Below are 24,598 nucleotides of genomic sequence, written 5' to 3'. Positions count from 1 at the left end.
CTTGCTGAAGACAGGCCAGGGTTTCATCAGATATCAAAAGGTGGGGGAATTTTCTTTAAACTGACTTAGCAGGAACTCTTGCTGAGTTTATTCTTAACCCAATTAGGAAGAGCACTACTTTGACAGAGTCAAATTAAAGAATAATTTCTTCCTAGAGGGGAAATGATGAACCACAAACTAGGGCACCCAGGGAGATTGCTGGGTCTCCCTGGGCAGGTGGGAGGCATGATTAAATGCCAAAGGCATTCTCATCTGTAAAACTCTTAGGGAAGTATTTTGTGGAGACAGGAGAAAAATGAAGATGGTCTTTCAATGGCCCTTCAAATGTATGGAGCTTACTCATTCAAAACTGAAAGAATTTTATTTATTTATTTATTTATCAAAGTAAATGTCTCGTTCTAGGGGAAGAAATAACCTCCTTGGGATGTGATTGCTGCTCCGGAACACACAAGGTGACGGAAAACCCTGGAACCCATGCACCTGAGCACTACAAGTCCCCTAAGGCACCGCGGTGAGGGCGGGACTTGCCGACCGTTATGACGTGATGGGCGGGGTCAGACAGGACAGCGCGTCCCTGGCTTTTTAGCCCCGCCTCTGTCCCCGTCTGTGCCCTGCTGCTGTTGCGCTGCCGCTGGCTGCAGCCCCTGGTGAGTCTCTGGCGCGAAGGCGGGCAACTAGGGACAGTTGGGCCCTCAGGTTCTCCGCCTTCACACTTCCAGTCCTGAGGAAGGGCCATGGGCGGGCGGAGGTGCGGCTGGTTTCGGTTTTCACCTCCTTTCATCTTTCTGGGGTGACCGTAAGTGGGAGTGACGTCATGGGCCCCCTGGAGCCTCTCCGCGGCCTTTGGAGGGTTGAGGGCAGTTTTCTGCCGAGGAGGGCAGGGCTTCAGTGCCCGGGGCCGCTTGGGCGGTCCCTGGGACAGAAGGAATCCTCTGACCCGAGTGAGGGTCTTGAAGTCACGGCGTCATGCCCCCCTCGCCGGCCGAGGTCGTGCTGGCTCCTTAATTCCGGTGCTTGACGTCATCGTCATCGCGGTCGACTTCGTGGCAGAAGCGGGACCCTGCCCAGTGACCCTAGGCAAGTTACTTTCTCTTTGGGTCTCAGTTTCCTCGTCCTGATCACTGAAGCCCCTTCGCTCAGTTGCCGTTTGTAATTGGAGGAGATGTTCTAGACAGCTGAGAAGAGAGAGCAGCTGGAGTGCGGTGACCTGCTTCTTTACCATCGATCTCCTGTAGTCCTTCCCCCCACACCACTCCCCCCAATTTAGCCCCAACATTAGTGGGGATAATGTTCCCACTTTTATTTATTGAGTTCAACCCTCCTGGACATTTAAACTTTTTTCTATCCCTCCAATTCTTTGCTTCTGATGTAAGCCAACAAGTAGCCATGGTTGGAGCGGAGTAGAATAATATAAAAGCTATATAACAACTACACTACTGCAAAAACCTTTAAAAGCAAAAGACTTTAATACAGTAGGCCTTTGTATATTATGTAGATGATTAAGGAATGATTAAACAATATCTTTAATGATTAAGGAATATCCAGGTGACTCAGTTTCACCGATGCTCTCAGAGGGCCTCTATCTGAAACTCTACCCTTTTGCAGAAATGACATCTGTGGAGTGGAAAGGACTCTGAGAAGGGTAGTAAGAGTTACACAACCCTAACACATCCTGCGGACTTTGGAGTCAGAGTACACATAAGGCTCTTCAAAATTTTTGACTGCGCTTATTATTAATATAATACCATGCTTCCTCATTTTCTTATATGAAGACAGTTAAACTCTGTCTTCACTTCCTTTTTCCTTCACTTGAGATCATCATTATAGCCGGAAAGTTTCTTAGAGATTTTCTTGCCTGATCCATGCGTTTTTTTTTTCATGCATTTTTACAGATGAAGAAACTGAGGTTTAAAAAGTAGTGTGACTTGGCCAAGATCTCAGAGCTAGTTAGTGGCAGAATTAATGGACCCAGGTCCCTTGGCTCCTAGCTTAGTTCCCTTTCTGCTGCACATCAAACACTGTCACTGCCCTTGTCACTTCAAGGGTTAGCATAATCACCCTCTTCAGAGAAAAAGTATAAAATCTCAGTAAAGTAAAATGAAAGAAAATGGAGATGGAGTACACAGCTCTGAGCTTTTTGCAGTTTCTTCTGGTTGCCCAGAACTGTTTCTCTGTTTTTCCTTAGTACTTTGGGCACAGTGATGTGGTATATGGGATGAAGACTGCTTAGAATAAGCTAGATAACAAATCCAAACAATTATTAGTGAATTAGGCAATAAAAGTCTCCTGTGGGTATAAAATTTACTTAAGTCACTCAAAGATTTTAGGTAAGGAACTAGAATGAACTTGAAAAATTTGGATTATAGCAAGTGGCTATAATAATCTGAGGTCCAGTGACTATCTTTGCTTTTGCTCCCCATCTCAGGGCCATCTGCCCATCCATAAGTAGCTATTGTCAGTGTTCTCTAAAGGGTAGTTTCGTGGAAGCATCTCTTGCAGGGCCAGGGGGAATGGGATTCAAATCAGTTCATCCATTTTGCTAATTGCTAGTAGTTTAGATGGAGAAGGCAATGGCACCCCACTCCAGTACTCTTGCCTGAAAAATCCCATGGATGGAGGAGCCTGGTAGGCTGCAGTCCATGAAGTCGCTAAGAGTCAGACACAACTGAGCGACTTCACTTTCACTTTTCTCTTTCATGCATTGGAGAAGGAAATGGCAACCCACTCCAGTATTCTTGCCTGGAGAATCCCAGGGACGGGGGAGCCTGGTGGGCTGCCGTCAATGGGGTCGCACAGAGACGGACATGACTGAAGCAACTTAGCAGCAGCAGTAGTTTAGAAAGTTAAGTAAGCAGAAGGATGAAGGAATTGGGTTGAATGTGTGTTTTGTTTTTAACTGTTCCCAAATGAAGAATTGATTAGCATTTCTCTCTGGGCTTCAGATATATTTGCTTTCTGTGAACTAATCCAGGGAAACTTATCTGTAGTCTTCATTTCTCATGAAACATGTGCCCACTGGTATAAAAGGCTAAGAAAAATGTTGGACATTTGTGTGGTAGAATTTTAGTTTTGTTTTTTTTTAAATAAGTTTATTCTTCCTGATTTAGCATAATGAAAATTCTTTAGGAAAATTGGTAAGATGATTTGGTTGAATATTTGCATTGTTAGAACCTAATCAGAAAGTTTAAAACATTTTTTAATTTTTCTGCTAAAAAGTGTTATCAGTGTAGTTTACAGATTCATTCAAAAAGAGCAGGAGTAGAACTGGCTTTTTTGTTCCTTTTCTTCAGGAGAATATAAGAGAATCTATGCCCTCATGGAACAGTCCTAGGAGAGGTATATTAGTCTTGAGATGCTCGTTAGATGAAAATGTGTCAGATTTTCTTAGAAGCCAGGAGCCAGTTCAGGAGACTCATTTTAAAATACATTGCCTTCCTCCTCTGAGGACCTTAATCATTTCGGAAACTGAGATGAAAAAAAAAGTAACTATGTCAGAGTCCCATCTATTGGCCTTAAATCAAAAAGCTTGCTCCTTGGAATAAAAGCTATAACAAACCTAGGCAACATACTAAAAAGCAGAGACATCACTTTGTTGACAAAGGTTCGTATAGTCAAAGCTATGATTTTTCCAGTAGTCGTGCAGATGTGAAAGTTGGACCATAAAGAAGGTTTAGCACCAAAAAAATTGATGCTTTCAAATTGTGGTGCTGGAGAAGACTCTTGAGAGTTGAGTCCCTTGGACTTCAAGGAGATCAAACCAGTCAATAAGGAACAATGCTGAATATTCATTGGAAAGACTGAAGCTGAAGCTCCAATACTTTGGCCACCTGATGCAAAGAGCCAACTCACTGGAAAAGATGACGCTGGGAAAGATTGAGGGCAGGAGAAGGGGGCGACAGAGGATGAGTTGGTTGGATGGCATCACTGACTCAGTGGACATGAATTTGAGCAAACTCTGGGAGATAGGGAAGCCTGGTGTGCTGTAGTCCATGGGGTCACAAAGAGTCAGACACAGACTTAGTGATTGAACAACAACAAAGATTCCATTGGCTATACACTCAAGCCTCAGAACATGAGCTCTGTCATGTCATTTTGTGTACATAGGCTGTCATTTCTTCAGTGTTCTGTTCTGAGCTAACTTACAGATTGATTGTTTTTCTAGTAAAGAAAGAGAGGCAGTACCAAACTCCCCTACCCTTGACTGGTCCTGCCTTTCAGAGTAGCATACATTTGCAAAACATCATGCCAGAGTTTGAGTGTGTGAAAGGCAGGTAATGGAGTGTGAATTTTATGGGTCCTTAAGGAAATCAGATCTGTGCCTTTTATTTTGTTGGCACCACGCCACTTGAACCAGCTCTGCCCGCTGAACCAGCTATACCAAGAACTGACATAACACTTGGAGATTTTCATCCTTTACCCTACTTTATTTTTTATTTTTTTGGCCACATCGTGTGGCTTGTAGGATCTCAGTTCCCCAACCAGAGACTGAATCCCGGCCATAGCAGTAAAAGCCCAGAATCCTAACCACTTAGCCACCAGCAACTTGCTCCTCACCCTGTTTTAGAAAAGAGAAAACTGAGAAACAGCAGCTTCTCCAAAGACACTGAACAAATTAGGAGCAGGGCTAAAGACCAGAATTAGCACCACCATCATACACACCACTGTTTACCTACAAAGCTCCTTCATTTCACTTTTTGAGGAATTACATGCATATCTTATTCATTCATTTATTCTGTGAGTACTTAGTGATTACTATGGGCTAGCATTAGTGTTGTATATACAGCTATGATAGTGTTATGAAGGAAAAGAACAGAGAGTATGATGGTACTTAGGTTAATTGAGAGACAGGGCCTGAAGTCACTCTTACCTGAGGTATTGATCATTATCCATGGTAAAGCACAGATCAAGTCACATGCTCGGATAAATGGTGCTCCAGGCTTAGGACCCAGGGGCTATGCTGGCCCCAGTGGACTGAAGACCACTAGGAAAGACAGGGGTCTGCAAGCTGAAAAATCTCCCTACCCATTCTTCTGCAGCATTCATCAGATCAGCAGGCCACAGCTTATCAGGAGGAACAAGTACTGGCCTAGACTGGAATGTGACCTTTCCTTAGAGAAACTGATCTGAGTTTTGACATTGAGGATATGCCAAACTGTGTCACAAACCAGAAAGCCAATACATTTCTTAGCTCCTCAGTTCAGTCCCAAGAACAGACAGTTGAGTACCTCAAAGTCCTCTTGCCTTCTCTGTGAAAAAACTTTCCTCTGGGGAGCTGGAAAAGGAGGCCTGTTTGCTTAGAGTTCAAAATAAAACCAGGAAATAAGTGGGTGGGGCAGAGCCAGAAGAGCTACTGTGTTTTTTGGTTATTGTACTTAGACTATTTTTTTAAGTTGTATTTGCATGTGTGTGTATACAATCTTCCAACATGTTCTAGCAACTGAATCTATAAGGTATTATGTCGTTTTTGCATACGTACAGCTCTTTCTTCATCTGCTGTGTAGAGCTGCCGTGTTGTTCTCATTTCCCAGTACAGCTGAGGGTTGAGTAACATGGACTCACTAAATTTTAGGCCAAGGAGGCATTTAGAACATGGGACATGTGACTTTTGAAGGGCAGGAAGTATCAGGTCCTGACAGTTCTAAAGACTTTGTTTCTTTTACGTATTGTTTTTTTCTCCTCAATAGTTCCCCACCCTTGATCACATTTTATGTGTACTATGACCTCGAAAGGTGAAATACAGCTTACTGTCTCCATTTTGTAGAGATCCAAACTTGCTTGCTGTCCTCCAAACATGGACTGCATTTTTCTGTTTCTTTGCTTTTATGCATGCTGTTACATTCATCTGAAGTTTCCTCACCCCCAAACACACTTGTCAAAACCCTAATCTTCTTTGAGGACTTACCCAGGATTCCACTCACTACTCAAAGCTTTTCTTTATTTCCCTAACCAGTCTCGTCTCTCTCTCTCTCTTTTGAACCCAGGAGCATTTTGCATGTATTTATCCATTTGGCAGTCACTTAAATTCTCATCTAACCTCCATATCGGATTGCGACCCATTTGAGGGCAAAGACTGTATGCCAGAAAAGAGAAAAAAAAAAAAAACCCACAAAAGTAATAATCACGTCTGTTAAGCCCTCTCTTTATGCAGACTTTGTCCAAGTCCTTTATTCTGTCAGCATGATTTTAGGAGCTTCCCAGTTGGCTCAGTGATAAAGAATCTGCCTGCCAAGCAGGAGACACAGGTTCGATTCCCTGGAGAAGGAAGTGGCAACCCACTCCAGTATGCTTGCCTGGGAAATCCCATGGACAGAGGAGCTTGACAGGCTACAGTTCATGGCATCACAAAGAGTTGAACATAACTTAGCAATTAAACATGCCTTTACTTGGTGTGAATTGCCTACTGTATGACAGGTACTGATTTAAGGACTAGTCACTGTCTACTATAGGCATACCTAGTTTTATTGTTTCACAGATACTTTTGACATTTTTTACCAAATTGAAAGTTTGTGGCAACCATATCTTAAGGAAGTCTGTTGGCACCATTTTTCTATCTGCATTTGCTCACTCATGTCTCATTTTGATAATTCTTGCAATATTTCAGACTTTTTCATTATTTTTATATTTATGATGGTGATCTGTGATCAGTCATCTTTGATGTTGCTTTTGGCACTTTTTAATAATAAAATATTTTTAATTAAGGTATGTACATTATTTTTTTAGACATAATGCTACTGAGCACTTAATAGATTATAATGTAAACAGAATTTTTATATGTACCGGGAAACCAAAAAAGATTGTGTGACTCACTTTTATCCAGTATGTGCTTTATTGAGATGGTCTGCAACTGAACCTACAATATCTGCAAGGTATACCTATATTTCAGTTAATGCTCACACATACACACAAAGAATAAGGTAAATGTTATCAGCCCCATTTTACAGATGAGGAACCATGCGCAAAATCCAGTTAAATAAATTACCCAAGGGCATTCATTTTATAGGTGGTGAAGCTGGAATTTGAACTCCAGCGTTTTGATTTCTGAACCTGTGCTTGTCACCACTGCATGTCAAATAATCTTTTAGGCCTATCTTTCTGCACTCATTCCCAGCCCCTAGCAGAGTGCTTTAATATTAAGAAGGATCTGATAATTACAGGATGAATGGAATTGAATAGAGAAGCTGAAATCTAGAGAAATTGATGTTGCAAAAGTCACAGGGCTTGTTGGGATAAAAAATCTAGAATCTAAGTCTTACAGTTCCAGCTCAGGGAATTTACCTCAAGGCTGCCTTACTTATGGCATTTGGAAGAAAGGGAGAAAATTAGCTATGAGCAGAGGATAAGGATATAATGAGGATGGTGGTGCCTGTGGTGAAGAGGTCAAAGATACTCTCAGAAGATTCTTAGAGCATAGGAAGCTGTGAATGCAAAGTGGCTCATAGTGAAACAGAAAGCAAGTTGTGTGATCTCAATACTTGTCAGGCTTTTGCTTTTCCTGACTTGCCCTGAACGGAATGTTCCCTGGATGAGAGCCCAGAAATTTCTGGCATTTCATACAACCCTTTTGAGCCTTATTCTATCCCATATCTCTTAACAGGACCCCTACCATGGAAGAGACAGTAGAAGATCCCCCCACATCAGCTGTCTTGCTGGACCACTGTCATTTCTCTCAGGTCATCTTTAACAGTGTGGAGAAGTTCTACATCCCTGGGGGGGACATCACGTGCTATTACACCCTCACCCAACATTTCATTCCCCGTCGAAAGGATTGGATTGGCATCTTTAGAGTAAGTGTTAATTTAGTACCAAATGATTAGGAACCAGAGGTGAATCTTAGTTGCCTGAGTGTGTGTCTGTCTCTGTATTATAAGCATTTTGCATATATGTGTGACCAATGTTAAAATCCTAAACTAAGCTCCCTAGCACTTCCCCCTTCACACATCAACAGGGCTATAGGACTCAAATTTTAATTTCAGCCTTAAGCTAAAATAAGATAGCAAATCATACAGTCCCCAAGTTTTATTACACTTTCAAAAACCAAATGTAAATATGTTTTAAATTAATATTCATCTATGACCTGACTGGGGTGGATGGCCTCTTACATAATTTCTGTGAATTAATGTGACTTGCTTATTTAGTACAGTGTTTAATTTTTTTTAAATATGAGTGTTACCAATATGGAAAGGATGTTGAAAAGTTAATACCCTGCATCCAAGAAGTTTGTTCCTGAATAAGTGTGTCTTGCTTCTTTGTGAAGATTTCCAAGAATAGAAAGTTTATGAGCTCCTTTGGTTTCCTCTTCCAGTGTCTAATCACCATGTCAGTTCAAGTACAGAAATGGTACTTTTTTATTATAGTCATTTATTCTCTACCTCCCCTTCTTTCCCACATGTCTCTCTCTATCTCTAACACTCCCCCTGCCACAGACACATACACTCACTCATTTATTCACATACCATAATGACAAATTGTCCTATTTCCAGAGATAGGAGATAAAGGTCAAACATACATTATTTACACTGCAGAGTTCCAGCGTCAGTGACCTTTATTTTGACACCTCAGTATGTCATGTAGTTGTTTGCCAAAACTGTTCATCCTGAAATCAGACATCATTCTTGACTGCAGTATGTAGGAGCTGGTGCTGATTCACATCCCTCATCAAATTCCTTCTCTTAATTGTTTGGAATTTCAAGCTAAATGAAAGAGTGATGGAGGTAACAAGGCTGGTGTTGAGAGGTGGGGATAGTGGACAAGCAGAGGGACACTGGCGAATGTCATGACAGCTCCTGAGACTGCAGGACGTTGACTCATTAGACTAAAGGTGTCCTAGCAGAAACCTGACAGAGCAGGGTGTTTTCTATCTTGGAAAGAAGATGGCAGCTGTGTTTTTTCTTCCCCATGTGTATCTAAGCTGTCCATCAGAACTTTCTATGATTAACACTGACAAGTAGAATTTCTAGGAAGGAGCTATACTGGCTGCTTCGCTGTCCAGTATAGTAAGCTCTCACCACATGTGGCTAATGGCACTTAAAATGTAGTTAGTGTGACTGAGTAACTAAATTTTAAATTTTATTTAATTTTAATTTAAGTAGCTTCATATGCTTTAAGTAGCTTCAATATGCTAGCTAGTGGATATATATATATAATTGAAAAAAAGGTATATATAATTGAAAAAAAGAATGATTAAAAATTATTTATAGCTTCTCAGAGGTAATCTAACTTTTTTTCCCATTTTGCTCAGGCTGATTGTTTATAATTCCCAAGCCTTAGCAACTTCCAGCGAGGACGTCACTCTAAACCAAATGAAAGGATTATACTTTTTAAAAACAAATGTTTAAAAGCATTGTTTGTATTTTTTTTTTTTTAGATCATATTTTTTTGGCTGTACCACTCAGCTTGCAGGGATCGTAGTTCCCTGACCAGGGATTGAACCCAGGCACTGACAATGAAAGTGCCAAGTCCTAACCACCAGACCACCAGGGAATTCCCTAAAAGCTATTGATTTGACACCTACCCCAAAGCCTGAAAGGCTTCCTTCATAGCTCAGTTGGTAAATCATCTACCTGCAATGCAGGAGACCCGGGTTCAATTCCTGGGTCGGGAATTTCCCCTGGAGAAGGAAATGGCAACCCACTCCAGTATTCTTGCCTGGAGAATCCCATGGACAGAGGAGCCTGACAGGCTACAGTCTATAGCATCACAAGAGTCGGACACAACTTAGCATCTAAACCACCAATCATCACCACTAAAGCCTGAAAGAAAATTTTAAGACTAATAAAGAGAGAACACAAACTTTTTGAGAACATATGATGTGCTAGGTCTTTGATGGGGTTTTCTTTCCTTCTTTCTTCTTTTTTTTTTTTTTTTTGGTGTGTGTGTGTGTGTGTTTTCTAATTTAATCCTCACAGCACAGCAGCCCCCTGAGGTAAGCAGTTTTATTACTTGTGCACAGATGAATAAAATGAACATAGGCAAGATGGTGATTTTCCCAAGGTCTCCCTGTTTGGAGACCTTTGTTTGACTCTCAAGCCTCTGCTTTTCTTCCTCTCTTCTGCTGAATTCCTTTGAACAACAGATAGTAAATTAGAGAATTAAGGGCTGAATGTAAAGTTTTGTCCTTCCTTTGTTGACCACTCATCCATTCGTGTCCGACTCTGCGACCCCATGGACTGCAGCACACCAGGGCTCCCTGTCCCTCTTCATCTCCCAGAGTTTGCCCAAGTTCATGTTCATTGCATCAGTGATGTCATCCAACCATCTCATCCTCTGATGCCCTCTTCTCCTTCTGCCCTCAATCTTTCCCAGCATCAGGGACTTTTCAGTGAGTCGTATGTTCACATCAGATGACCAATATACTGGAGCTTCAGCGTCAGTCCCCCCAGTGAATATTCAGGGTTGATCTCCCTTAAGATTGACTGATTGATCTCCTTGCTGTCCAGGGGACTTCCAGGAGTCTTCTCAGGCACCACAGTTCGAAGGCATCAGTTCTTTGGCATTCTGCCTTCTTTATGATCCAGCTCTTATAACCGTACGTGACCACTGGAAGGCCATAGCTTTGACTATACGAACCTTTGTCGGCAGAGTAATATCTCTGCTTTTCAATGCTTGTCCTTCTTAGCTCACTTCTAAAATGTTCCTGGTGTTATTACAGTGTAGTCTTAATCCTACTCCTCAGCTCCTCATCTGCCTTAACACCACTGGTTCCTGGCACCCACGGGGCCCTCACAAAATGTTTCTGCATGTGCAGCATGCTCCATCTTCTCCATAGAGTGAAGGCTACCACCAATGATAAAAGCTAAAGTGGTTTGGAGTCAGGTTTTCTTCCTTCAACATAGAGCCCTGTGCTCCCTACTGTCCTTTACCTGGGCTCTTATGCCATGTTCCATGGTCATACCACAAGAGGCAGGCTGGGACGAGGATTCCTGAGACAGAGGAGCCAAGGACAGAAAGCTCAGGTGACTGGAAGTTGCTTCCTTGTTCTAAGGCAGTAGTAATTCTTAGGCCTTCCCAGATGATATTTTAGTCACAGTGCATTAAGAAGCTCCAGGATGTGAATGAAGACTCCATAAAATTCTTGCTTCCTGTCCCTCCACAGGCTGCAGTGGCTCAGAGGTGCTCACAGCAATGGGGTGTGTATTAATGAGACTCTAAAACATGCCCTAGTATGTTCTGATGAGCTTATAGCCTTTTCAACCATGCTCTGATTCCTTACTATATAAAAATAGAATTTATTTTTAGTTTCTGCTCTTCCCACTGGGCTCAGGCAGAGTCAAAATATGGCAATAAATGTCATTTTGCTTCTTATTTGCTGAGTGTTCACCCCTTGAAGACACACTCACTCCCTCTCTGTTCTCCAGTATGGTCTTATCTTCCAGATATGATTTGAACATCTTTTACCCCTTTTCACACTTGGTGAGAATATTTCCCACTTGCCAGCTTTCTGCTCTGAGGCATATTTTACAGCATCCTTATATCTTATGACTTACTACATTTCATACCTGGAAGAGGCCTTTATGACTACCAGATTATTTTTTTTAATCTTTATCACCAAAAAATCTTTAATAAACGTATATTAAAAAAAAACACTGGAGCAAGAAAATCATACAAACTGGACTTAGTTATCTGGTGTCTCCTGATCTAAGAACTCTCTTGCCCATACAGCCCCAACACACACATTATTTTAAAAAGCCATTTTTAAAGGCAGTGATGTAACCAGGTTGGTATAGGTGACAAGACTGAATTGGACACAGGAGAGGACAAACCAATAGAGAGGGCAGATCAGAAATGCTTCTTGATTAAGAAGTTCCAAGTACACCATTGTAAGAAGATAGCAGAATCAAACTTCACAATCCCACAACTTTTCTTCCCAATCACTCTCAGTACTGTATCTGGCTTGGAGGTACAATATTTGGCACTCTTATCCTGGGTATTGAGTGGCCAGTTTTTGTTTCCTTCTAAGATGAGTAATTTATGAGTAACTGGTATATGTGCATGCATACCAATTTTTAATTGTATATGTAGTTATCATAAGTCAAAAAGATTTGATCCATTGTGGGTAGATCTTATGATAATGAACTTATTCTACTATAATTTTAAAATAACAAAAGATGCATTTTCAGAAGACAGAGCCTAAATCTGAGCACTTTCAGATGCTGAACAAGAGCCTCTTGTCATTGCAGGTTGGATGGAAGACAACCCGCGAGTACTACACCTTCATGTGGGTTACTTTGCCTGTCGACCTAAACAGTGAATCAGCCAAACAGCAGGAAGTCCAGTTCAAAGGTGAGAAAAATACTAGATCAAAAGTATTAAAAACAGCAACCACGACTCATTAATTCTCTTGAGCTAGATAGAGCCTTCTGGGGTAGATAAGAGACTTCCAGATTTTTAGTTTTCTGAATAGACCTTACTTTGGGTTAAAAATCATGTTCTATTTCCAGCTTATTACCTGCCCAAGGATGACGAGTATTACCAGTTCTGCTATGTGGATCAGGATGGTGTGGTCCGGGGAGCAAGTATCCCTTTCCAGTTCCGTCCAGAAAATGAAGAGGACATCCTGGTTGTTACCACTCAGGTCTGTAAGCATCTCATCTCGGTCCCTTCCTGCCATTAAGAGTAGCAATTCCAGGGTAGGGTATAATTTTAGTCAGTAAGCCTTTGTTGAATGTCTAACAGATACTGTTGTGAAATTTTTACACAGTCCCATTCAAACCCATCAGAAGGGAATAACTTCAGAGTGTTAATAAGAATCATAATAATAAGTGATTTCTCCTTTCTCTAAAACTTCTGTAACTCACTTGGATTTCAGTTATTCCCTTAACTTTCCCAGTTACTTAATTTTTGTCATGTGTACATCTTATCACTACAGTAAATTTTTTAAGCTCCTTTGAGGAGAGACACAGCAGATATTCTGGTTTGTATAATATCTTTCAGTTAGATTCATTTACTTACTCAGCTATTTAACAGGACACCTAGTTTCATCCAGCACTCTGGTGGACACTAGGGATGTGATGAAGAATCTGTTAAAACCCTATTCCAGTCTCACAGAACTGAGTCTGATAGGAGAAATAAAGTATTTGCACACACACAAAAAAATTGCAGTCTTCTGTCATTTCCCCTTTTAACTTTTTGTGGCTTAATTTTGTTTATCTTTTCTTTCTTGGTAATGGCAGGCTCAGCGCTTATGGTAGACAGATTTCTCTTCCCCCTTCCCTACCTACTGAGGGGTTGCCTCCACTTGGGGTACACAGATGTCACTACAGTGAGTGGGGACCAGCTAGACCCTCACCATCCCAGCGTATGAGAATTTCATGTCAGCAGGACTTGAATATCCATTGAGCTATAAAAAGCCAAATACATGTTTATGAAACATTCTTACGTAGGGTGAGGTGGAAGAAATTGAGCAGCACAACAAGGAGCTTTGCAAAGAAAACCGGGAGCTGAAGGACAGCTGTGTCAGCCTCCAGAAGCAAAACTCAGACATGCAGGCCACGCTCCAAAAGAAGCAGGTATGTGTGCTCGTTAAATGTGAGTGGGGGTCATGGCTTCTGCCCAGCACCCACTTTTTCGTTTGATCTGACTCTGTTATACTAGTATCTGGCACAGATTTTTAGTATATTAGATGTTTCTTTTTTATTGTTTATGTATTAAAATGATACTGTAGATACACTGGATTAAATACATATACTTTTAATAAAATAATTTCATGTCTGTTTTTGCTTTTTTAATGTGACTGCTAAATTTTTTAAATTATATATGTGACTTTCCTGAATTTATTGGACAGAACTTTTCTAGGAAAAAAGAAATTGTATTTTGTCCACTGTTGTGTCTGCAGTGCCAGAACAGGGTCTGGTGTATATAGGAACTCGTTAAATATTTGTGTAATGATTTAATGGACAAATATAAGCTCCACTAGAAGAGAAATTAAGGTAGATGTATTTTTCCTTTCTTTTTTTAATTTGAAATATAGTTGATTTACAATGTTGTATTAGCTTCAGATGTACAGCAAAATAATTTAATTATGCATATATATATCTGTTTTTAAGATTCTTTTCCTTTATAGTTTATTATAAATATTGAGTATAGTCCCCTGTGCTATATACATAGGCCCTTATTGGTTATCTATTTTATACATAGTAGTCTATATATGTCAATCCCAAACTCTTAAGGTAAATGTATTTTTAATATGGAAAGAACATATTAACATTTTAATATGAAAATCCTTTTACTTGGATATTTCATTCACTGCTGTGTGTATATCCTTGACATATTATAAGTGCTCAATAAATATTTGTTGGCTGCCTGAGATGCTAAACACTGCCTTAGAAATGATCAGTCAGCCCCTTTGACATTTCAATATACAGGAGGAGCTGGAAACCCTGAAAAGCATCAATAAGAAGTTGGAACAGACAATGAAAGAACAGAAGGACTGTTGGGAGATAGAGCTGCTTCAGTGAGTCTGACTCTTGAATGGGAGGAGCTGCTTTATTATAAACACCCTTAGGCAAGGTCAGATTAGATTTCTAGAATTTGTTAGTGCAGTCTTCCTATTAGGACAATGATAGGTATGATTCTCCCTCTTTGACTCATGAGCTTTTTGAGTCTCGGTTAGAGAATTAGAATCAAAATGGTAAAGACAAATGACCTGAATTCAGGTATTAGTTTTAAGTAGTGAACACTTGCAGTTTGAGGTCAGGAAGCCAGAAGGGGACTGAAGAAGAGACTAGTGGATTTTAAAATAACTCTGCAGGCTTAGGGCCAAGGCAGCCTTAAATCATTTATGGTCTGGGGTAGCTCAACTAGAATCAGCATATTTTTCATTTAGTCATCTCTTACCTCCACAGACTAAAAGAACAAAACCAGAAGATGTCCTCAGAAAATGAGAAGATGGGAGTCAGGGTGGATCAGCTTCAGGTAGGTTATGCCAAACCTTTGCCAAAGTAGATTTTCTTAGCCTCACCACCACTCCACTATGGTGATCCAGGAAGATGTAGTGCATTGTAGTAGGTGCCTAATGGTGGACTTCTCAGAGCATCAGACTGAAATTTCAGAGTGTGTGTTTTCCATTCTTTACCGCCACCCGCCCCCCAATATCCTTTCTAATTTTTTTCTTTCAGCTACAAAATTTTTCCCAGCAAAATCTTACTAAAAAGACTGGATAAGCGGGTAGAAGCAGAACTGCTCTCATTTTTAGGAGGCTGTGCCTTAGAGTGGGGCTTTAAAGGGTAGTTTGTCAAGTTTTACTCAATTGAGTCTTAGATTCTTAGGTGTAAGGTGCTGTGCTTAGTCGCTCAGTCGTGTCCGACTCTTTGCAACCCGATGGACTGAAGTCCGCCAAGCTCCTCTGTCCATGGGGATTCTCCAGGCAAGAATACTGGAGTGGGTAGCCGTTCCCTTCTCTAGTAGGTGTAAGGTAGAGCTGAAGAACACAGAGGTTCATAGGGATAGCTGGGAATTGCTGGGGAAAGCAAATCTCTAATGTTACTGTACGTTTAAAAGCATTGTTCCTGTTTAGGTTTCCTTTATTTATTTATTTTTTGTTTCCTTCTTTTATATCTTGATTGTATTCACTACTTTTGCTTTAGGCTCAGCTGTCAAATCAAGGAAAAGAAATGGAGAAGCTTGTTCAGGGAGTTCAAGATAAGACGGAGCAGCTGGAGCACCTGAAAGAGGAAAATGGCCAGCTCTTTCTCAGTTTAACTGAACAGGTAGAGTCATGAAAGAAAATAATATTTTTTGACCTTTGTGAAAAAATATATGCATTGTTCTTTCTTTATTGTATATGTGGGTATCACAGGCTCTGGGAAAGGTCTTAGGGGAAGCCATCTGAAATGAGGCATCTCACGGCTTTTCTCAGAAGCTAATAAGAGAAGATTTGCTTTTCCCTGTCTTGCTATTAGCTTAGCAGGCCCTTCCCCAGTGCATGCACACTTGTGCTTATGCGTGTGTGTGTGTGTGTTTTCCCAGCAGTGGTACTCATCATCTGTTTTTCTGCAGAGGGAGCACCAGAAGAAGCTTGAGCAGACAGTGAAGGAGATGAAGCAGAGAGAAACTACTGCAGCGAAGAAACAACAGGAGTTAATGGCACGTCTCTCTTTGAATGGCTATGTGGGAGGGCGCCTAAGGAAAGGAGAGGATAGGACCTATTTTCAGGTGATAGGGTAAATGACAGATTAGAATAGCATTTACCTCTGGACTTGTTTCTCTGTACCCAAAAGGACAGAGAATATGATCTTTCCAAACTATTTAGGAGAGCTGGGAATTTCTAATGTGTGATGAGTGACAGAGGAATATTGTAAGTTAAACTTCATGACAGGTTGTAGTAAATAGAGCCTTGGGTAAGGAATCACACAGAATAACCTCTGCCCCCTTCTTAAAGAGTTACTGTGGGGGCAGACATATTAATGATTATAAAATGAGCTCTAAATTAGAAAATATTATAGTAGTCAAATTTTGTTATAATTAATATTATTATAATGTTAGCAGTTGTCATCTTTATACATTATTCTAAGCTATGCAACACAGTGATGAAAGCCTAATTGACTAATAATTTCCTGTAATATATTGTTGTAGAAGAGGCCTTGTGGTGATAACAAGTGCTGAACTGTTGTAAGGACCTGAGAAATCCTGATGTGTGGAGAATATCCAGTTATTGGGAATGTAACTCATATCATGCATGCATCATTCATTCAGTCAGTCATTATCCAATCAATGATTGAGTACCTACTATATATGTTACTGTGTATTTTAGCTTGATGTACTAAAGAATAGATTCAGCAAAATTTGAAAATCAGCAACTCACAGATTAAGTATATTCCACAGAAATGTTTTATTTTGTTCTAAATAGTGTCTTTTAAAAAATTGATTAGCTTATCAACACTTAAAAATGGGGGGAAAAAAAGGGAATATGTCCCATTTTTTAAAAAATGGTATTTCCAGCTTCTTGAAAAATCAGAGGCTCTGGCAACATTTGAGCCGACATTCCCGTGCAGCAGTGGTGTCTGGAGCTGAGTAACTGCTGATCCTTTTGATGGGTCCTGCATGCCCCACGTGGCTGCAGTCTCACTGTTTCATGGCATCCTGCTCCTTCATTCAATTGTATTACTTGCCAGGCTCCTATTGGCACTTTTGAGTTTGTGATCTCTGATGTGGCAAAGAGATTACTGTTGTTTGTAAATAATCTATAGCCATTCAAAGGTTTAAACCTCCTTGTGGCAGATATGGGTTTCCTTGGTTTTCATGGAATACTTTTCAAGACCCAGGGGCTCCCCAGCTGTCTGATAGCATTCTTTATTCCTCATGCATCTAAAAGGCCCCTAACTCTGAGGACTACGTATCTTATGCTTCAGAAGCCTAGGAACAAGAAAACAGCAGTGGAGGAGCAGTTAGTACAAGAGGTGGAACGCCTAAAGGCAAAAGTAGAGGCCGGGAAAGCCTGTTTCTTAGAGAAGTACAAAGAGTGTCAACGTCTCCACAAACAGATCAGGCAACTCAGGGCTGCCACACGGGTAGGTGACAGAGATGTGGGGCCCAGGAAGCAAGGGGTATGAAGGTTTGTAGTTCTGGGACTAGGATTTTACACCCTTGTTAGGGAGAGAGATTTATCCTTCTGCAAAAAGAGGAGGGATGGAGTATGCGGCCAGAAACCAGTCTGGGGATCCCTGGAAATAGAAGCCTCAGCTTAGCCGTGGGTCTAGGAAAGGTTTTTGTAACCATTGAGTGGGTTGCTCTGCAGACTCAGATAGTCCTTTCTTATTTCTGCCTTTTGAGGAAGTGAAGCAGGACCAGAAGAGCCAGCAGGAGCCAATGGGGATGGGGAGCCAGGAGCCTCCAGTCAGCACTGTCATCGGGTAGCCCCCTCTGGCATTACTTCCTCAGGGTCGGCTAGAAGCGCACAGCATTTTGGGCACCAGCATTCAAATAAAAAATCTTGAAAAAAAAAACCCACAACTAGTAAGATTAGCTTAAGTGTTTCTGTGAGGTATGCGCATGTGTACGTATGTAGGTAGGAGACAGGAAGCACTGAAGCATGCCTATGACTTTTGGGTCCATGAAACTAGTCAGGTGAACCCATCGTACTGGAAAGCCCAAGACCCCAGTCTGGGTTCCTTGTAGCCTTGGATAAATGCCATCCAGGGTTCCTTCTTCCTCCTTGTAACTTGAGTCCACATGCCTGTCCTCACACTGGGAGTCACATCAGCCTAACTCAGTGCTTCACTGTGCATTCAGTGAGGTGTTCATTCAAGACAAAGATGATTGTTTCCATGGTTGGGTGGGGTTTCTATCCCTCATGCTGATAAGTCAGTCTTGAGGTTTCTCCCAAGCTAACTCTCTCTTTGGTCACTTACTCCCAGCTAACCCAAAAGAAACTGGCATCTTGATGCCACCCCAAGCCTTCAGGCATTTTGTTAAGTCACTTTTCTGTAAGTCTGCATCCCCTCCATGGCACCACTTGTCCCCATCCCTGGTCCCTTTGCCGCCACCTCAGTCCCATCACTTTGGAAACCAGATCCTCTACTATCTCCTTGTTGTATCCCACCTCAGATCCAGACTATAATATGTGATCCTAATCTTAATTTTTTTTTTGATAGGACCAGAACATGGACCTGTCAAAAAGACTGAGTGAGAACAAGATGATATATAATGTTCTACAGAGAGAGAAAGAGAAAATGGAAGAAGAAAATGATGTAAGTATGTAAAAGAGTTTTAAAGGGAAGGAGCAGGATGACCTAGAGATTTGGTGATAACGTAAAAAGAGCTCTTTCTGGGACATTGGATGAAACAGTTTCCCTAAACAAAGATTACATTTCATTTGGTTTCCTAATCTACCGCAAAACCTACTCTTTGTTCTGTAACTGAAACGTATTTGGCATGGCAGTAGTCAACCTGAAAGGAACAGCTGTGATGAAGATGTAAGTTACTATTTTTGCTTTTAATTCCACAACTATTGTAAGTATTGTATTTGGGAAATAATAACCTACGTCATTTTTATGCTATTTAGCCAAGGGACCCCTTTCTTTCTGCACAACATTTTCCTTTTTCTCTGCTGCCAAACTAGGAACAGAAGTGGTGATCTGTACCAGTGCTGGACCCATGGTAGGCCCCGTGAAATTCTGTGCATTCATTCATTCATCAGTTCATTCATTCATTCAACCAGTATTTATTTTCTGCTCTATGCTAAACACATTATTATTAATTGATTGACAATGATGGCAACAAATAAAGAGATTGAACTTGAAGTCATTTTCACATACTTGCTAGCATCAAAGAGCAGGTGTCCATGCATTCTGGCTCCTCCTCTGATCTATACCTCCAGCCATTCTTCATCTCGCATTCCCTCCCTCTCCATAACGCTTCTGGGCTGTGCCTTCAGTCATCCTTTCTACCTTTGATTATATCATTTATGCCAATGTGCTTCAGTTTTGCAGAAGGACTTTGGGGTCTGTTTCTGGTCCTGTCATTCTCATCCTCTTAATTTAATTAAGTACCCTGACTTTGAAATAGTCGATAACATGGGTGGGCCTTTGGGGAGGGGTGTGCAGAAGATGGGAAAGGAAGAATGCACACAGCTTACAACAAGAAGAACATCTGATATTTGGAAGCTTTGTTAAGAACAAAGTAAAGCTCCCTGAAGATGTTAAGAAGTTTACTAATTTTCTTTCTTCTGAGAACTCTAAATGTCACCTGTCTCCCTTGCAGCTTGATTTCTTACATTCCTCCTTGCATTCCCTCCCTCTCTTCCTTCCTTTCTCTCACTCTGTTAGCATATTCATTTGATCGGATAAAACATGAAGAGGGGAAAATTATATGAGAAGAACATTCACAGTATGTAAGAAAATTGTTCTAGGAAGGAGACTAAAGAAGCATTCTGCTCTCAATAATATACAACATTTTTAGTCTTAATATAGCTCCTGCCACCTTCACATATCCACACAGCTTCTATACCCACTTCAGTTGGTATGTATTTAAAGATTGTAAATTCCTTTTTGCATTGATTCTAAACGAAATCCAGTATATATTTAAATTCAGATATTAATACTTAGATTTTGGGACTTCCCTGTTGGTCCAGTGGTTAAGACCTTGCCTTCCAATGCAAGGGTTTCGGGTTCAATCCCTGGTTGGGGAGCTAAGATCCTACATGCCTCATGGCCAAAAAAACAAAACAGAAGCAGTGTTGTAAAAAATTCAATGAAGACTTTGAAAAAATTGTCCACATAAAAAAATCTTAAAAAAAAAAGACCTCAGTCTTTGGAATATTGAAGCTGCTGCTTCCCCTTTTAAAGAATAAAGGTTTATCACTTCTTGGACTTCTCTGATGCCACATTGTTAATTGACAGCTACCTGTAATGAGCATCCGTGGCCAGTTCTTTGTGGCTGTTCTTTGTTATTGTCTTTCAACATATCTCTGTGAATACTCTATCCTTAGTTTTTGAAGAGAGAGAACAGCAGACTGCTGAGTTACATGGGTCTGGACTGTGACTCTTTGTCATATCAAGTGCCCACTTCGAATCAAGGAGGTACAAGACAAGACCCAGGACTTGTCTTTGGAAACCCATATTCTGGTAAGAACTTTGCCATTCGAGCTGGGAAGCCCCTGCCTGCATCCCGTTCCCCCACTAAATTTTTTTTTCTGAGATGCTAATTAAGACCAGCCTCATTGTTAAGACTTGCTGGGCAGAAGCTGAGTACCCAACAGAAAGATTGCTAGGCAAGAAGTGTTAATTGAGAAATAAATCTGAATCTAGAAGTCACAAATCAGATCTTTCGCCTAGAGGCAGCAGACACAAATTGAGTCCCGTGGCTATATTCCAAATATATAAATCAGAGAAATGTCTCTGTGAAGAAGATATACACAGAGCCAAGGAAGCTAATTAAGATTTGGAAATGGAAGCACAAGAGGCGGGTTCTGCTGCCCAGGATGGGCAGTGAGGCAGCTACCCACACGGCCTGACCACGGGTAGCAGGGGTGTGCTCCAACAGAGACCCCTGGGTGGTTTGGAGGACAGGAAATGGGGGGGCGGTGACAGCCAGTCTTGTCATTTATGGACCTGGGGGCAGATGTCCTTGCCACACAGGGAACTTTCCTGCTTTTTTGTCTCCAAAAGCAACATGAGACCTCATTTGCTTTTTAGGGACAGTTTCAAGCAGTCATATTTTTTAACAGTTACAATCACATCTTTGCAATAGACAGTGGTACGAGTTTATTTTTCCTTAAAACTACTTTTAAGCATTTCATTTAAAAAATGACTTCATGTGCATTTGGTCTTAAAATCTGTTCTCAGACTATTTTCTTGTTAAATTGTTACTGTTTTCATTAAAATCTGATTTTCTCCACACTGAAAATAGGTTTATTGTTTTTTCTGATTATATAATGGCTACTAAAAATGCCACTTCATTATTTTTTCCTCTTTTCCCTCATTGACCTAAATCCCCTCTATCGAAATAGATGATATATATGGGAGCTAAAGAATCAGAAGAGGAATGATGAGGGTTAAAGAAAGCAGCTGCTAGAGAGAGAATGCATTCTAGTGTATAGATACTTTTTCATTGAATGAAATCTTTTTTATTACCCTCAGGTATCCAAGAAAGTTCTGCCCCAAGCCTGGTAAGTATTTGATTCATGAGATGACCCACATCAAAGCTTTGAGAAAATTTCCCTTCTTGCTCCATCCAGTTTAGGGGAGAACTATAGGGAGACTGTTTCATTGTGATAACTCCAAAGTCAGCAAGATCAATTTGGTCAGTGCCAGGAGCTAAGAGAGCCTGTTTGGGTAGAGAGAAAAAAAGCACAGTTCTGTTCACATCATTGTTCTGTTCAAGATCTCTACCTGCGAGTTGAGTTTGGTAGCAGGACTGGGGAGGAAAGATGAACCAAGCAGGTAGCCAGACAAGGTATATCCAGTGCTTCCTTTTAATCCTGGGGTTAGAGAAAGCCCTAGTGAGTATCTCCAAATGTGAATTTGCTCATTCATCTTCTGTTTCTTGATCACCTACCATCTGCCGAGCAGTATGCTAGGTGCTGAGGATACAGTAGAAAGTCAGACATGGTCTCTGCCATGTATACATGGCATTCAGACTGACCTCTTTGTTCTTCCTCCCAGCTCTCCATCAAGAAATGCCCCACCTGCAAATCAGACTTTCCTGATGATGTTTTTGATCACAACTTGGCCTTGGAGCAGCACCTGCAGACCCTTAGTTTGAGTTGTCCAATATGTGACAAGACCTTCTCAGCAAAAGAGAAGCAGATCTTTGAAGACCATCTATTCTGCCACACTCTCTAAGTGTCCCAGCCTCTTGGATCTATACTGTACATGTATTTTATACAGTAGAACCTATAGCTTCTTCTATGAGTTATGACCTAAGATCCTGCCTAACCTCAGTTATTAGGAATTTACTTAGTCCTACTGCCCTATAGGTGGAGTCATGTCAATTATCTGAAGCATAGTGTTAAGGGCTATTACTTCCATCCTTGTGAGTTACAACCTTTTAAGTCACCTAACTCCAGCTATATCAGCCTCTCACTTAAAATGCCTAGTCTTCTGAGGGTCTGTAGCATAAAGGCCCTGCCTGCAACAGAGCTGACCTGGCTCTTCACAGCCAGCCTGACTCAAGTGAGTAGTTTCCCAGGTTGTCCCACTGTTGTCCAAGGTCAGACCTTGAGTATGTTTGTACTTAGTCCTCACTCCTGACCCTGGGACTGGCGACTGATCTGGAATTGAGAATTTCTTCCTCCTCAGGCCTAGCCCAAAATGGCATGGCAGAGAACCCAAACATCCAATTTGGATACCAAAGTTTTCTCACCTTGATTTCATAGCTCCCAATAGAAGCATTCCTGAATCATGGACATGAAACATTATTTAAATCACAGAAAGTCTTCTTTCTCTTTGTGTTATACCTCTGAATGACATTTTTCTACTCTGGTTTTTCATGTGCACATAACTTTTATTGTTATAAGTCCTTTCTTAATGGTTAGTGGGACTTGGTAGAAACTGTATGGGTTTGCAACTTTCTGAGCAAGTGAGTTTGAAAAAGGATAAGTCAAAATAATGAGAACTATTGTTAGTCACATTAATACTAAAAATAAACTAGTCCTCTACTTCAGGGACTTTGGTAATTTAAAATAAACCTTAAGTTCATGTTCTTTTATTTTTAAGCTTATGGGGAAAGTGTAATCAAAAGGATTGTGGGAATTATAGACCCCACTAAGGATTTCTCTTCACCTGTCTTAACTAGTCAACAAAAGTATCCCGGTCATTACCTTGAGGTGGAGACGGAGTTGAGTAAGCATGAGCTTGAGAAACCTGGAACCTTGACTCATTACTCTAGTTTTATACATATTTTTTAGAGTGTAGATTCTGGCACCTTTTGTGGGCTAAGTTCAGTTCCCTCCATCCAGACCTGCCTACTTGAACCAAAAGAAAGCAATTCCATTTTCTCTACCTGAGGGACTGAACAAATGGAAATAACCCCCAAGCAATGAACCAGCTGGTCACTAGAAAGACTTTTACAGGAACTTTTGAATGATATGAAATAATATTATGAATCAGATTGAGCCAACTATAGTTCTGCAGTCCTTCTGAGGTTTTCCCTGGCATGACTGGAGTTGCACCTTAGACTAGCTATATTATCTTGGTCACAGCTCCTGGCCTTTATTTCTCCTTTGATAAAATGAAGATGAAACTATACTCCCCCCTCCTTCTCCTGTATCACCATTTCAATAGAATGTCTCTTGGACTCATAAGTCTTTGCCCCTTCAGAATCAGATGTGACATTAAGACAAAGTCTAGAAGAGAAATATAATAGAGAGTAATGCTGTTTTTCTGGCATATACCCCTCCTCCCTGCAAAATTTCTGTTACTCCCCAGATAGTTCCAATGAAGAATTGCAGTTTCATTTATTTTGTACTAGTCAGCTCTTAATTAAGCACATGAATGGAGAGGAGCAGTGGTGCACATAATCCAAATCAGTGAATACCATTTTCTGGTGAATTACCCACCCCTGTGCCCCTGCTACCCTGAGGGTTACCGTGATTATCAACAGCAGCAGGAGCCTTCCACAGGCTTGGTAAAAAAACAGTTGAGGTGTTAATGATCCTTTTTGCTGGATGTAAAACAAAGCATCTTTTAACCACTGTTCATTATCCCCAGCTGCTCTTACCAAGGCTTTGAAGGGGAAATTATGCTCCAGGCAGTTACTAGTGGGAAAGGAAACAGTCATTCTTATATAGTCCAGTCATCACCCCTTTGATAAAATGAAGATGAAAACTAGAAGATCACCCCAGCCTTTCCCCTCTTAATTCTTGCACCTACAGACTTTAAAGCTGTAAAATGCCTCTGAAAAATAGCAGGTGGTAGGAGTAAAATGGTGTCTACATCTAAATTGGGTTTTGGAATCTTTGTACTTATTATGACAACAAGTTTTCCTTCTTAGTTCATTTTCTCTTTTTTAATATTAAAATGTTTTTGCATTACCTTAGCACATGTACTTGCTAAGCAGTTGGGGGAAAAAAAAAAGTCACCCTGGCATACATGAGTGTGAGTGGTAAAGAAAAGCAAACCTAAAATCAGAGAAGGGGGGGGAGTTGGCAAGATATTTGGTAAAG

The 24,598-nt window shown here is 40.9% G+C and overlaps 1 protein-coding gene across 2 annotated transcripts; it reads left to right on the top strand.

Annotated features, from left to right (window-relative positions):
* The first annotated feature begins 544 nt into the window (after positions 1 to 544).
* CALCOCO2 (calcium binding and coiled-coil domain 2) lies at positions 545 to 23,121 on the top strand. 2 transcript variants are annotated; one of them, XM_061143809.1, is made up of 13 exons: positions 545 to 647; positions 7,595 to 7,784; positions 12,177 to 12,279; positions 12,438 to 12,571; positions 13,380 to 13,505; positions 14,361 to 14,449; positions 14,841 to 14,910; positions 15,582 to 15,704; positions 15,994 to 16,080; positions 18,588 to 18,683; positions 20,423 to 20,558; positions 21,573 to 21,601; positions 22,098 to 23,121. In XM_061143809.1, the coding sequence occupies exons 2-13, from the start codon at positions 7,605 to 7,607 to the stop codon at positions 22,275 to 22,277; spliced, it is 1,353 nt and encodes a 450-aa protein (XP_060999792.1). In that variant the 5' UTR covers positions 545 to 647; positions 7,595 to 7,604; the 3' UTR covers positions 22,278 to 23,121. The 2 variants fall into 2 exon arrangements, with proteins under 2 accessions (XP_060999792.1, XP_060999790.1); XM_061143807.1 differs by lacking the exon at positions 545 to 647 and adding an exon at positions 763 to 1,077.
* Positions 23,122 to 24,598: the final 1,477 nt, after the last annotated feature.

The sequence above is a fragment of the Dama dama genome, chromosome 5, assembly GCF_033118175.1.
Source record: "Dama dama isolate Ldn47 chromosome 5, ASM3311817v1, whole genome shotgun sequence".
NCBI classification, from domain to species: Eukaryota; Metazoa; Chordata; class Mammalia; order Artiodactyla; family Cervidae; genus Dama; species Dama dama.
Note: the sequence above shows the minus strand (reverse complement) of the source record. Positions and strands in the feature narration are given on the sequence as shown.

Excerpts from the sequence above, each read along its gene's own strand:
- CALCOCO2 (XM_061143809.1), top strand. The coding sequence starts at position 7,605 with ATGGAAGAGACAGTAGAAGATCCCCCCACATCAGCTGTCTTGCTGGAC. Across the intron at positions 14,911-15,581 it reads TCAGGGTGGATCAGCTTCAG|GCTCAGCTGTCAAATCAAGG; the intron begins GTAGGTTATGCC and ends CTTTTGCTTTAG. Across the intron at positions 16,081-18,587 it reads AGAAACAACAGGAGTTAATG|GACCAGAACATGGACCTGTC; the intron begins GCACGTCTCTCT and ends TTTTTTTGATAG.